Raw genomic sequence first — 15,117 nt, 5'->3', positions numbered from 1 at the left:
TATTTTTTTAAATCAGTGACTTACTATTTGGGGGGTTTGGTTTTGGGGCCACACCGGCGGTGCTCAGGGGTTACTCCTGGCTATCTACTCAGAAATAGCTCCTGGCAGGCATCGGGGACCATATGGGACACCGGGATTCGAACCAACCACCTTAGGTCCTGGGTCGGCTGCTTGCAAGGCAAATGCCGCTGTGCTATTTCTCTGCCCCACCTTTTTTTTTTTTTTCGGTTTTTTTTTTGTTTGTTTGTTTGTTTGTTTTGTGGTTTTTGGGTCACACCCGGCAGTGCTCAGGGGTTACTCCTGGCTCCATGCTCAAAAATTGTTCCTGGCAGGCACAGGGGACCATATGGGACGCCGGGATTTGAACCGATGGCCTTCTGCATGAAAGGCAAACACCTTACCTCCATGCTATCTCTCCGGCCCCCTTTTTCTCGTTTTGTTTTATTTTCATGTTCAATTATTTGTTCCTTTAGGAGCCAGAGAGATAGCACAGCGGTAGGGCATTTTGCCTTGCAAGCGGCCAACCCAGAACCAACAGTGGTTTGAATGCCTCATCCCATATGGTCCCCCTTGCCTGTCAGGTGCCATTTCTGAATAGATAGCCAGGAGTAACCCCTGAACACCAATGGGTGTGGCCCCAAAACAAACAAATTTATTTATGCCTTTGGACAATGAGGCTTCTCAGCCTGATTTTCTTGTCCTTGATAGAACTTTGTGAAATTTTAAAATGTTTTTTAGCTCACTATAGTGAAAGGAACACTATATCTCCTGTTAGTGAACCATTGGTCCTGTTTGCTTTGCTTCTTTCTCCCATATTTCAGGGACAAACATTTTAAATTTGTTGTAGAAAACATGGTGGACTGACTACTAAACAATTGTTAGGAAGAATGAAGTTATGAAATTTGTATATACACGGATAGATATGGAAAGTATTATGCCCAGTGAAATGAGTCAGGTGCAATGGGATTGACTGATCGAACTCATTTGTGGAATACAAAAAAAATAACATGGTAATAATATCCAGAGACAATAGAGATGAGGGACAGGAGGACCAGTCCATGGTAGGAAGCTTGCCACAAAGACTGGCCTGAATATTTTTAAAATGTATGTTTGTACCTTCACTGATATTTCTGTAGATCACTAAGACTTCTTGCAAAAAATCATTTTCTTTCATTAGTATTTTCTGCCTACTATAGAAAATACTGATTTTTTTTCTTCCTTTTTGGCAATATATGTCAAATTTGACCAGTATCAAATTAAGCCCTATTATATCGTGCCTTTTCCTTTTAAGAGTCTTTTACACCAGATGTCCAAGACTAAGCATGAGCTTAGTTTGTACTTTCTGTAACCCCTTACTAGGTCTATTTGTTTACCTTGGTGAGCCTTGGTTCCTTTTAGTTTGGATTTCTTTTTTAGTACATCTCTATCTTCCTTTATCTCAGTCCCAACATGGCCAACACAGTCAATGCTGCTTTGAAGCCTTTGGAAACACTTTCTCGGATTGTGAACCAGCCTAGTAGCCTATTTGGCAGCAAGAGTACTTCTAACAAGAGCAAGGCTGAACAGGATGCCCAAGGAGCTTCTCAGGACCCCAGTAACAACCAGCAGGACTCAGGTAGGGAATTAGAGCCAATGGGTGGGTGAACAGTCATTTTATGAGCACAACATCAGATTTATTCTGGCTTGTAATTGTTTCCCTGGGAACTTGATGGCCTTTCAGAGATGTTGTAGTGGCATGGGAATCTACCCCACAAAAAATTTCTTAAAATTGTAGCCTTATTAGGCTATCCTCACACGTAGCCTTGTCTTTTCCTTTGTCACCCATTCATTTATTCTCTTAAGAACTTATGAATGTGCCCTGGGCCTTTTGTCTTCATGCTTACCTTGTGCTGCCTTGTACATAGGCACCCTTTGATTATTTTGCTGGTTGGTTGATTGTTTCAGGCGAGCCTGGGGAAGCAGAAGTACAGGAGGAGGATCATGATGTCACTCAGACAGAGGTGGCAGATGGGGATATCATGGATGGGGAGGCTGAAACCGACTCAGTGGTGATTGCTGGTCAGCCTGAGGTGCTCAGTTCACAAGAGATGCAGGTAGGGAGGCAGATCATCCAGAATATCCCTATTGCGACGCTGAACTAAATCCCCAAGTGGTGTGGGTGGGTGAGTATTTTAGATCTTTGCCTCAATGTTATCTCCCTGCAGAGGATTGTAGATATGTTTAGATGCTTGGTAACTGTTTGAATTGCATTAAGTGAGGGTGGGTGGGGCAAGGCCAGGAAATCATGGAGATGGAATAGATCCCCCAAAAGAAAAATTGGGCTCAGAATGAAACAATGATGTAGAAAGCTAGTCTGAGCCTTTTGGGCCTAGTCTTTGATGTACTTGGCTCTGTTTATTAATGGAAGCTCTATTTATTATTTATTTATTTATTTTTGGCTTGGATGTCACACCAGGAGTCTGGGCAGCTTATTCCTGGCTCTGTGCTCAGAAATCTTTCCTGGCTGGCTCTGGGGACTATATGGGGTGCCAGGATTCGAACCACTGTCTGTTCTGGGTTGGCTGCATGCAAGGCATGCACCCTACAGCTGTGCTATTTCTCCGGCCTCAGTTTTGTTTGGTTTTGCTTTGGGGTTCTTTTTTGTTTGTTTTTTGTTTTTTTGTGATAATGTAAACTCTTTAACATCACTGTTGTGCCTTTAGCACTATAGAAAGCACTGTAATTTCTGGAACTAGTAGCAATGATAAGAAACAGGGCCTATAGTCCTAAACCATAGCTATAAAGAGATGTTCATTTATTCCTAGATAATACAAAGATTAATCTTGTTTCAGAACATTAGGTCGACCCATTTGTAGGATAGTCTGAGTAGTTTCTATGCTCTTAGCACTGAGTGTGTGTTATTTTCTATAACATCCTATCACACATTATCTGAGCAGTATGTACCTTTGCTGGCATTTTTAGGGCTTTAGTGGTGGCACAATGATAGACTTGTGTGCATCCATGTATGTGTTCTATTTCTCTCCAGGTTGAGAATGAGCTGGAGGACCTGATAGATGAGTTGCTTGAAAGGGATGGCGGATCTGGGAACAGTACAATTATAGGTGAGAGCCCCAGAACTGAGTTTAGCCTGTTCTTTTACTTCAATATCTCTTGGGAAGACCCTTTTTCTCATCATCTGCTTGCTCAGCTCTGCCTAAGGGCTCCATAGCCAGCCTAGATTGCTACTTGTCTTTTAGAGATGAGACATTCACAAAGTCATATACAGACCTGTGGGGGTCTGAAGTGTTGCCTGTATGGGGGAGGAATTGGGGTGGCCATTAGTATAGATGATAAATCAAGCACATAAAGAGTGTTTATTCATGGAGACCTATAGAAGGCTTTCAGGTGCGAAAGTGCTGTCCTTTCTGTTCTTTTGTGAAATCCAGGGGCTTTCTGCCTCTGAGTCTCAGTGTTAAAACAATGATCATTCCTAAGGGTGGCCATTTTTACAGCTCAGGGAAAATGACAGAGGCACCCTGCCATCAATAGGCTCCTGGGGTATATGTTTTATTTGTTTTATTTTGATGAAGGAAATCAATGGATAAATGAAGGTAGATATGTTTTAAATTTGATGGTGGTTTATCACACACATTATCCTGTGTGCTTTGAAAAGTAGTGGAATTGGCAGGACAGATTTGAACATACCATTTTACATATGAGGAAACTGAGACTCAGACAGGTAAAGTTACTGGCCAAGCTCACCTAGCTAGTATACGGCAGAAAACCCAGGTCTTCTCCCTCATCAAAAACTGGATATCTACTGGGTGTACATAACTACTTTACACACACCCAATCCGGAAAGGGAAGTCCTCTGTTGTTCAGTGAAGGCTCTGCTCTGTAACCTTCAGTGAGTAGAAGTGGAGAGGATGAATCACAAGAGGACGTGCTGATGGATGAAGCTCCTTCCAACCTCAGCCAAGCTTCCACCTTACAGGCCAACCGAGAAGGTGAGAGTGCTGAGGCCAGAAAGGCCTCCCTTCTTGCCCTGCACGTCTGACAGACACTACACTAGGGTTTCCTCAAGGCAGCTGCCCAATGTGCAGAATAAGGAAGCATCTATCTGCATGCGCTGACATACACCATCCACTTTATCCTCAGTCAATTTTTCAAATAACACTACTGCTTGCCCAAAAGATTCTTACTTCTTACTTGGTTCGCTTTTTTTTCTCACCCACCTGCTGTCATCGCTTCAAATTCTCTCTTATCAACAGGATACAGTAAATAGCAAAGTAGGGCTAGAAAAACCAGGGGGAATCAACAGACTTGGGCGAGTCCTAAAATCTGGCTCCTCAAGCACCACCTTATAACCAGCCAGCTTCCACACTTATCCACCTTGTTCAGCATGTTGATTCATTGATTGGCACTCTCAGTAAATCTGTGCTGACTCAATAAGTCTGTAAATCACTCCTAATCTGGTTCTTCCTCTCCTAGAATCAGATATACCATCACCTTCCCACTCAACCTGCTGGCCTACCCAGTAGCCTGTTTTATAGCTGCTCAGTATAGTCCTCCTTTGTTTTAGATTCCATGAATATCCTGGACCCTGAGGATGAGGAGGAGCACACTCAGGAAGAGGACAGCAGTGGCAGTAACGAGGATGAGGATGATAGTCAGGATGAAGAGGAGGAGGAGGAGGAAGATGAGGAAGATGATCAGGTGAGGGGGGACTTTGTTGGGTTGACTCAGACAACCACTTCCATGGGAACACAGAACTGGAGGAAAAGAACAATCTGGGTTGCTAGTCTCAGCACCTCCCTCCCTCCCTCATGTGCAAATGTGGCCATGACAGGAGACTTCAGAAAATCCTTATCTCCAGCAATTCTCCATCTCCTATTTTCCCCTTAAGGAGGATGATGAAGGTGAAGAGGGTGATGAAGACGATGACGACGATGGCTCTGAAATGGAATTGGATGAGGATTACCCTGATATGAACGCTTCTCCCTTGGTCCGATTTGAGCGCTTTGACCGGGAGGATGATCTCATCATTGAGTTTGACAACATGTTCTCCAGTGCTAGTAAGATACAGGGGCTCAGCTGGGTTTTATCTCTTGATTCTTACACCCTTTTTAGGGTAAGCTAAGCAGTGAACCAGGGCAGCCATCAATCTTACAGACAGCACTTCTTTCCCTATGCCGACTTCATGGGGCAAGGGATATCTGAATACATCCCTTGCAATAAGTGTATACTTAGAAGAAGGAATTATGAGAATTGCTTTTGTCTCTACCTCAATGAACAGGCAGCCATTTTTAGAGCCTGGACAACTTGATGATTTGCTTGAATTTTTAATTTTTTTAAAGTGAGACCAAGGTTGACTTCATCAGACACTCACATTGCTCACTACAGGTACAGGGCAATCAATAATCCTTATGTCATAACACTGGATCATGAAAGTTTGGATGGACATCTTTGAGCTTGGCATTGGGGAATAGATTTGAGCAAATTCTCTGTTCATCAAGAATGCATCTTTTCAGAGGAGAGAGTGAATCTCGTCTCTCCATCAACGTGACAGTTTCCTTCTGGCATCGCATTCCTAAAATCACTGTCTTGAAAAATGTAGGTCTTGACCTCCAAATTACAGGCATAATATTAGCAGAAAGCACTGAATGAATTTTTTCTGGTCTGTTGCCTTGGCCAAGTAGTCTTTTACCTCTTTGAGCCTCAGTTTGTCACCTGTAAATAAGAAGGGTGGATAAGGAAAATCTTTGGGCTAGATTACATAATTTTCAAGATACCTTCTATTCTGTGATTCTCTCTGCATATCTATGGATTTCCATCACTCTTCTTTATGTTGAGCCTCTGTTCGTTCAGCAAATGATAGAATTATTTGATGAGTACCTACTATGTCCCAAGGACTAGGGTTATTGCAGTAAAAAAGAAAATTTATTTCCCTTGAGATTTTATGGTCTAGGTTTTATAAGTAAGCAAGCATAGATGGTATGAAATAAAATAAGTGGTATTCTAAGTAGATAAGAGTTATTTAGCCGATTTGTGTTATCAGAGGAAAGGAACAAAAGGAGATGAAGGGGAAGTCTTTATCAAGTAGAAGGAGTAGTATATTTCAAGTAGAAGGAGTAGTATATTTCAAGTAGAAGGAGTAGTATATTTCTGAGGAGTCTAGAAGCATCACTGTGGTGTAATGTTGAGAATAGATTGGAAAAATGTTCTACTTAAGAGGCTGTTGTCAACAGTTAGGTGTGTAGTTGGTAGTGATACAGATGAGGTATGGGAATGAGGGAGAAAGGATAAAGCTCAGGTTTCCGTGTGAGGAAATAAGGCCCAGGAGTCATGGTTCTATAAAAACAATAATGGAAGAACTTTCTTTTGGGCACTGACCCTCACGCATATTGTCCTTGCAGCAGACATCCCCCCTTCCCCAGGAAATATTCCTACCACCCATCCGTTGATGGTACGCCATGCAGATCACAGTTCTCTGACACTGGGGAGTGGCTCCTCTACAACACGTCTGACCCAGGGCATTGGACGCAGTCAGAGGACTCTAAGGCAGCTAACAGCCAATACGGGCCACACCATTCATGTTCACTACCCTGGAAATCGCCAGCCCAACCCACCTCTTATACTCCAGAGGTAAGTTACAAAGAATATTTTGGGGCTTTTCAGTGTTGTTATTAACTAGTGGAAAAAAAGCAAATGTCATGCAAATAATGTTTATCCCATTAGTTTGGAGACTATATGTACGATATGAGAGAATAGCAAATGAATGACATGTTCTTTTGTTTGCGTTTTCCATGCATCTGTTTAGGAGTCATTAAATTTCTATACTGAGCAATAAATGATAATATAGTTCTATTCAGCACAGGATCCCGTTCCTGGGCTTAGAGTTGAGTGGGGAAAGCAAGTTTTTAGGAGTAAAGGAATGGATGCCATTATGGTCAATAGGCAGGTGGCAGGCAAGCCAAATGCCTTAACACACTGCCTGCCTTTAATTCTGATACTCATTTTGCCAGGAACTTTGGAAAAATGTACAACACAGCACAAACAAAGCTGGTTTACAAACTGCTGATTTAAAAGTAACTATCCCTGGGGGCCGGAGTGGTGGCACGAGCTGTAAGGTGTCTGCCTTGCAAGGGCTAGCCTAGGACAATGGACCGTGGTTTGATCCCCCAGCATCCCATGTGGCCCCCCAAGCCAGGAGCGCTCTCTGAGCATATAGCCAGGTGTAACCCCTGAGCATCACCAAGTGTGGCCCAAAAACAAAAACCAAAAAAAAGTAGTTCTCATAACCTCATAAGGTTCCCTTAGCCCCACCAAGGAGTGATTCCTGAGTACAGCTTCAGGATCCCTGAACACTACCAGTTATGGTCAAAAACAAACCTGCTATGGATTTACTATGACCATGGCATCCCCACAATCACCCTACAGGTTGCTTGGTCCCTCTGCTGCTGCTGACATCCTTCAGCTGAGCAGCAGTCTTCCGCTACAAAGCCGAGGCCGGGCACGCCTCCTGGTGGGCAATGATGACGTCCACATCATTGCCAGGTCTGATGATGAACTTCTGGATGACTTTTTCCATGATCAGAGCACAGCTACCAGCCAAGCAGGCAAGTTCATATGATGAAAAGAAGGGTATGATCTGTCACAGTCAACTTTTCTGCACAGGGAAAGCAAAAAAGTGTCTCTTCTGCCTATAGAATGAAACCCCATTTAAGCCAGAACCACTTCATCATATAGTCAAGAACAGGAAATTTTTCTCAATACCTATGATGTGCCAAACCTTGTGATAAGACATTTGGGTGCTATAGGAGAAATCCATGATTTGGGAGCCATTGGCACAAGGTTACAGCAAGAGTTCATTATCTTTTATTCCCCTGCAGGGACCTTGTCTAGCATCCCCACTGCTCTGACCCGCTGGACAGAAGAATGCAAAGTTCTTGATGCTGAAAGCATGCATGATTGTGTTTCAGGTGTGTAGCAGCTTGGATATCAGGGAAGGTCATGAGCCTTCTAGGTTTGTAACTTGTACATATAGAAAATTGGTTTCTCTATGACCACAGTCTCTGCTTCTGCTTTATACTTTCCCAAAACAGTCTCCAATTTTGTTTCTTTCATGTAGTTGTTAAAGTGCCTATTGTCAATCATCTGGAGTTCCTGAGAGATGAGGAGCTAGAAGAAAGGCGGGAGAAACGCAGGAAACAACTGGCTGAGGAAGAAACAAAAATATCTGATAAAGGCAAAGAAGATAAGGAGAATAGGGACCAAAGTGCACAGGTGATTCCCACAGGCTAGAAGGATTCATCATTGACTGTCTCCCTTAATTTTTTATTAAGTGTTGGCCTACATGTAGCACTGAGAACCACTAAAGAATCCCTGAATGTTGACATTAAGCCTGAGAAACAATACATTCCAAAAAGCCATACAAACATGACTTTTAGGAGAAACAATTCAAATATAGGAGAAAATTATTTTTCCAGTATCTCACTAGTAAAAACAAGCTAAAAACAAAATAGTTCCTGATTCACCAGTTACACTGTGTCGTCTTCATTGTCTGCACCTGGACTTGAATGACCTTGGCTAAGATTAAGTTATGTGTCAGGTGGTAGCTAACATTTCTAAGGTGACCCTTTTTATCCTTTGGAAAAGTCCAGTATGTCATATCAGAGAAAGTGTTCCTTCTTTGAACCTTATAACTATCTCTAGTGTGATTTTTAAGGGCACAAGTGAATTTAAGTAACTTGTCCACTTGAACTTAAGCTATGGACCTGAGCCAATCAAAGGGTGGATGTGTGGGGTGTTGGGCTGCTGTGGTTCATTCAGATAGTGGAAATTACCCCCGGCCATTCCGAAGAGGTAGCTGAAACCCGAGAAGTGTCAGGCCATTATTTTCTTTTGGAGCTTGGTAGAGAAGCCAGGTCATTTTTCTGCAAGGATGATAGTGGAGACCCAGAATGTTTTATTCTATAGTGCAGTCTGACTTGAGAAGGTTCAGCTTCTCATAGTTCTTGAGTTTAGTTTCTGTCGGAGAGTATAGAGAAGATACTGTAGTTTATGCAAAAAAAAAAGGAATACAGGGGCTGAAATGTTAGCACAGTGGTAGGGCATTTGCCTTGCACGTGGCTGACCCAGGATGGACCCTGGTTAGAATCCTGGCATCCCTTATGGTTCCTCGAGCCTGCCAAAAGCAATTTCTGAGCACAGAGCCGCCAGGAGTGTGTGGTTCAAAATCCAACAAAGGGGGGGGTGTACAACAAGTGTTTTTAAAGAGATATTATAGAAAATTGCCTGGTTTATTGAAATAAAGCTAGAAAAAAAGGAGCACAAGGTACAGCAAGTATTTTTAAAAAGATAGAAATAAACTTGCCTGGTATATTGAAATAGAGCTAGAATAAACAAAATGAGTACAAGGTAAACATAAATATGAAACTTATGAGAGAAATTTAAGAGATTAAATATATGAGCAATGTATTGGTCTCAGGATTATGGTTAGGCCATGTTTTCTTAATTCTTAGTTCATACATAAAGTGATTTTTGAGGTATCATAATTAGCAATAATGAGTCAATATTTTACATTAAGTGCAGAACACTACTCCGCTCTCTTCACCATTATCCCACAGTCCTTCCTCTCCTTTTAGTTCCACGTTCTATTGATTATGTCTCAGAAATAGAAATAAATGTCTAATCCCTTTTACTTATACTCAGCTTATGAGTGAGAATATAAAATAATTTTATCATCCTTCTTACTATTCTGACAGTCTGAGCATTTTCCCCATCTTTAAGCCATCCTTGATTTAAAGAAAATGTAGGTGTATTTACATGCAAAGTACTTGTCTTCAAATCATTGAATTCTTAACAGCATAGGAGGGGTGGCTATATTACTTTGAAAGTGCCAGAGAGATAGTACAGTGGGTGGGGTGTTGGCCTTGTGCACAGTTGACCCAGATTAAATCATGGCACCCCATATGGTCTCCCACGCCCAACAGAAGTGATTCCTGAGTACAGAGAAGAGTAAACCCTGAGCATCACTGGTGTGGCCAAAATAAATACAAAGTTAAAAAAAACTTTGTATGAAAAGCTTTACATTGTCTGTTCCTTCACTTTACAGTGTACTGGATCTAAGACAAATGACTCCACAGAACAGAACCTCTCAGGTAACACACTTTCTCTCTTAACCTTCTTGCTAATTTGTTGGGTCTTTTCTCCTGATACTTGAAGTAGCCAACCCAAGTGGGCTGAAGATGAACACTGGTGCTCCGTGGGATGAGGTAGTAGATTGTATAGTTTTAGGGTCATACCCCATCTTGGAGATAACTATACAGTCTACTGTCTTTCTCACGTGGTACACTCCCCACCAATATGCTGTTTAGGTTCTTGTTGTGCTGTGCTGCATTCTGCTATTAGTATGGAACTGTGTCCTTTCCCCTTTGGTGACCATCATGGATGGTATTGTGTTTCATGAGAACACCTAATAGTGGTTCTCAAGTGCCAGTTTTCAGTGTGAATTAAAAAGGATTGTTTAAATTATGTTAATGATATTCTAATTGGCTAAACTGAAAGTTAATAACCCTATGTTAGTCTCTGGGTTTTTTTGTTTTATGTAACAATGTAAGACAGTTGTCTTCGGCTGTATAATTTTGGGGAAAGTAGTTCTGTGGACTTAATGATATTACTAATACATGTATTTTATTCCTCTTTCTAATCTTCATCAGCTTATATGTGTCCCAGTACCCCTGTGTTTTCAGAACTCTTCCACTTTCCTTATACCATATTCTGTCTCCTTTAACACTTGAGTTGGGAAATTATACCAAAGCCTATACACTATTTTTAAGCAGTGCAATGGGGTAGGTGCCCCTAATATAGCAAGCCATCTTTGAAAGGGTCGAATATTTTGCCTCTTGGTAAAATAGCCTTTTTCCTGCTAAAGGGTTTTGTTCATGCCAGGGTGAGGTAGTAAGTTGTATTGTTGTGGGGTAGGGATTTTAGACCCCAATTAGAAGATAACTATACAACTTACTACTTTCCCTGGTATGTAGCATATTCACATTTTACCTCCACCAGATAGAATTAAAAGGCATTCCTTATGTAATCATAACAGAAAGAAGATGATAGGTTGAGGCAGATGTCATTTTAAAGAGACTTGGCCTTTCCATCTGAATAACAGGAAGGATTTAATTATTATAATCTTCAGAATATTGTCAGTCAGAATAGTTTTTTTGAGTTGTTTATTTTTGGGGGGGAGGGGTCACACACAGTGACGCTCAGGGGTTACTCCTGGCTATGTGCTCTGAAATTGCTCCTGGCTCGGGAGACTATATGAGATGTCAGGGGATTGAACCGCAGTCCATCCTAGGTCAGCCTTGTGCAAGGCAAACGCCTTACACTGTGCTACCGCTCCAGTCCCTCAGAACAGTTTTAAAAGAGAAATTGCATGTATCTTAGTCCTCCCTCTTGTATAAATTGTCCCCAGAAACATTTGACAGTGGGGAGATGCTTGTCAAGCCACATGTGTAACTAACTCCTAGTTCTAGTCTATTGGCCTGTAACGCTCCCATTTTTATTCTTTCTGAAAAAGATGGAACTCCCATGCCTGATGGCTACCTAACAACCCCATCTTCAGCTGATACAGCCGCATCTGAGTCCAGGGATACCATTGCTACTCTGCAACCCTCACAACAACTGCCAACAGTCCCAATTCCACCAGCCTTGGGAGAGATTCCTCAAGAAATTCTGTCTCCAGCTGGAGAAGGTGGTAGCTCTGCACAACTATTGATGCCTGTAGAGTCAGAGGAATTGGCTCCCACAAGACCAAGTGGAGAAGCAGAGACCACTCAGATGGAATTATCCCCAGCTCCCACTATAAGTGAGTAGAACTTCAAGGTTGAGAAAAATGGGAAAGAGAGGAGGAAAACAGTTTCTCTTCACTGTCTTAAACACAAATCCTCAAGTAGAATCTCAGGTTTTACTTTATTAGCTAGAGTTGCAGTTTCTTTTCTTTGTCTTCAATTGTATCTAATGATCTACTTGCGTATCTAATGATATTAGTTTTGGTACTAGTAGTTTATTGAGGTAATTTCCGCTCCTGATCATGCCAAGTTCATATTTAATGTCTTTTTAAAACAATTCTCCAAAGTATTATCTTTATGATAAAACTGAAACGAAACTTACTAGCCCAAAGTTACTCAATAATGATGACCAGGGATTAAAATCTGTATCTGTGAACACCCAAGCTTGTTCTCTCCTTCAGCAGTTTGAGGGATGGCAAGCATCTGACCCCACATATTTAGCTCTCCCATCCTGGCAGGCACCATGCATCTCACTGACAATTATTTTCCACTAGTTTGATATGGGGCCTCAAAATTCTCAGCAATTTTCTACAAGCTAAATTGAAACCCATTTGCCATCCCTGGTCCATACTGTGCTACCTTGTTTGCTCAAGAGAGACCTTAATCTTGTTTAAAAAGATAACAAGAATCAGCATGCAAATGGTACCTGCAGAGGAGTGTTCAAGTGGCAGAATCCCTTACCTGTGAAGCTTATTTCACAGGCATGCCTAGAATACTGTAAATGTTCAACAGGACTTGATTGACCCTTATAAAGCAGATTGGGGAGGGGTTATAAGGCCAATGTGGAATGAAAGTGAAGTGAAAAGTCTGATCGATCTGACGGTACCTAATGAAACAGCTCTGTCCCAGAACTTTTCTGTTGTGTTACTATTGCTTAATCTGGCCCCATCCTCCAGGCAGAGATCTAACCTTTCCGTGTGACTTCCTCCTAGCCTCTCTTTCCCCAGAGAGAGCTGAAGATTCTGACGCACTGACAGCTGTCAGCAGTCAACTAGAAGGCTCTCCAATGGACACCAGCAGCCTGGCTTCCTGCACCCTGGAGGAGGCTGTGGGTGACACCTCAGCAACTGGCAGTTCTGAGCATCCCATAGTTGGCAGCTCTACTCCTGGGCATGCCCCACAAATTGTTACAGAAGTGCAAAGCAGGGGTGATGGGTCTGGGGAACCTGCCCAGCCCCCTGAGGATGGGTAAGCAGTTGTGTGGGCATGAAGAGGGCAGAATGTATTGGTGGGTATTTTAGAACGTAATAATACTAATTATTGTACATTCTTGGTACACTGGGATAATCAACTTAATTTCTGTAAGAAAAGGGGTGTTGTAGGCGTACTCAATGTAGGGAAAACATAGGACAGAAAGAAACCTAAAAATGACTCTCTTCAGCTCTCCCCCTGCGTCCTCTGAGAGTTCTTCCACCAGAGATTCTGCTGTGGCCATTTCTGGAGCTGATTCACGGGGAATCTTAGAGGAGCCACTGCCTTCAACAAGCAGTGAAGAAGAAGATCCCCTTGCAGGTGAGTTCCCTGGGTCTTGAGGAATTTTTGGTAAGTGGCCCTTGGCATAGAATTGCCCACTAGTCAGTTTTATTTATATGAAGGTAACTCTTATAAATGTACATAATATTAGCAGTGCCAGTATTGCTGGAGGCCATGTGGTCAAGGTGAATTTAGCTCATATCTTCCCTTTGCCACCTCCTTTTAGGACCTGGGACCGTTACTTAACTCTAATTCAAATTGATATGAGGAAGGTGGTAAGGTTTTTATGTTGAATTTTGGTATGGCCATACACAGCAGTGCTCCAGCAGTGCTCCTTGGACCTTGCAGTGCTAAGGATCAAACCCAGGCCTCCCATATCCAAGGTGTGAGCTCAGTTTGTTGAGCTGTTTCTCTGCTTCAGTGTAGGATCTTAATGTTAAATGGCTGTGTACACACAAAACACAAAACTTGGCAAATAATAAGGTTTTCTTATCCTAGAAAGAATGAGTGAATCTTTTCTGCATCCTGTAACCTTTGACTAAACTACAGATAGTGCAACGGGTAGCACATTTTGCTTATAGCCAATCAGGATTATATCCGTGGCACCACATACGGTCCCCAGAGCCCTACTGAGTACAGCTAGGTGTGACCCCCACCCCCCAAAAAAAAGACTGGTTTTCTTCAAGAAAAGCCCTTCAAGTACCTCTTAAGCATCAGTAGAGGTGAAAGGCTTTTCACATCTCACATTGTCCCTCAGGTATCAGCCTCCCTGAAGGTGTCGACCCCTCTTTTCTGGCTGCTCTTCCTGATGACATTCGCCGGGAAGTTCTGCAGAACCAACTGGGCATCCGCCCACCAACCCGAACTGCCCCCTCTACAAATAGCTCAGCTCCTGCAGTTGTTGGCAACCCTGGTGTAACAGAAGTGAGCCCTGAATTTTTGGCTGCCTTACCTCCAGCCATCCAGGAGGAAGTATGTGAGAGGGATCTCCTGGGACCTGGCTTTACCTGACTATGGGCATGTCTCCATTGACTTGTCTACTCTGTAGGTACTGGCACAGCAGAGGGCTGAGCAGCAACGACGGGAACTGGCACAGAATGCTAGCTCTGATACCCCCATGGACCCTGTGACCTTTATCCAGACTCTGCCCTCAGACCTGCGCCGCAGTGTTCTAGAGGACATGGAGGACAGTGTGTTGGCCGTAATGCCCCCTGATATTGCTGCTGAGGCTCAGGCCCTGAGACGAGAACAGGAAGCCAGGCAGCGGCAGCTCATGCACGAGCGTCTGTTTGGGCATAGTAGTACTTCTGCACTCTCAGCCATTCTCCGAAGCCCAGGTACTACAGAGTGGTAGGATTTTTATAACTTCCAACAGGGGTACTCTGTTCACCTTTGATGGATTACTTGGACCCAGTTAATTCATAACTCTCCAATTCCAAGCTGTTTTCTTTAATACTTTCAGCTTTCACCAGTCGCTTGAGTGGCAACCGTGGGGTCCAATACACTCGCCTTGCTGTGCAGAGAGGTGGAACCTTTCAAATGGGGGGTAGCAGCAGCCATAACAGGTACCTTGGTCTTTTTCACTTTACCATACCACTCATGACATTTGCTAGTACAGTTCTCTAAAAATGAAATCGTTAGACAACCTCTTGAATAAGTAGGAAAGGTCAAATCTTTGGGTTACTCTTCATAATTCTCAATTCATTAATATAAGTACTGCAATAATAATCACAAACTAAGATTGACTGGCATGGGCTTTAGCTGTGGTGGTAACAAGGAAGAAAATCCACTTGCCTTAAAACCTTGTGTC

The 15,117-nt window shown here is 42.7% G+C and overlaps 1 protein-coding gene across 4 annotated transcripts in view; it reads left to right on the top strand.

Annotated features, from left to right (window-relative positions):
• The window catches only part of HUWE1 (HECT, UBA and WWE domain containing E3 ubiquitin protein ligase 1), a 170,016-nt gene that overhangs the window by 130,342 nt on the left and 24,557 nt on the right, over window positions 1-15,117 (top strand). For 3 of the 4 annotated variants that reach the window (XM_049767129.1, XM_049767131.1, XM_049767128.1), the window contains 17 exons: window positions 1,443-1,615; window positions 1,945-2,093; window positions 3,026-3,101; window positions 3,888-3,986; window positions 4,562-4,695; window positions 4,886-5,054; window positions 6,396-6,624; window positions 7,420-7,598; window positions 7,872-7,961; window positions 8,111-8,265; window positions 10,097-10,142; window positions 11,564-11,851; window positions 12,767-13,022; window positions 13,216-13,346; window positions 14,065-14,279; window positions 14,356-14,644; window positions 14,770-14,872. In XM_049767129.1, the coding sequence (XP_049623086.1) occupies window positions 1,443-1,615; window positions 1,945-2,093; window positions 3,026-3,101; window positions 3,888-3,986; window positions 4,562-4,695; window positions 4,886-5,054; window positions 6,396-6,624; window positions 7,420-7,598; window positions 7,872-7,961; window positions 8,111-8,265; window positions 10,097-10,142; window positions 11,564-11,851; window positions 12,767-13,022; window positions 13,216-13,346; window positions 14,065-14,279; window positions 14,356-14,644; window positions 14,770-14,872 (2,781 nt within the window). The remainder of the gene's footprint in view (window positions 1-1,442; window positions 1,616-1,944; window positions 2,094-3,025; window positions 3,102-3,887; window positions 3,987-4,561; window positions 4,696-4,885; window positions 5,055-6,395; window positions 6,625-7,419; window positions 7,599-7,871; window positions 7,962-8,110; window positions 8,266-10,096; window positions 10,143-11,563; window positions 11,852-12,766; window positions 13,023-13,215; window positions 13,347-14,064; window positions 14,280-14,355; window positions 14,645-14,769; window positions 14,873-15,117) is intronic. The other variant, XM_049767132.1, reaches the window with a different exon arrangement.

The sequence above is a fragment of the Suncus etruscus genome, chromosome X (genome assembly GCF_024139225.1).
Source record: "Suncus etruscus isolate mSunEtr1 chromosome X, mSunEtr1.pri.cur, whole genome shotgun sequence".
NCBI classification, from domain to species: Eukaryota; Metazoa; Chordata; class Mammalia; order Eulipotyphla; family Soricidae; genus Suncus; species Suncus etruscus.
The sequence above is the reverse complement of the archived record's forward strand: the minus strand, read 5'-3'. Positions and strand labels throughout refer to the sequence as shown.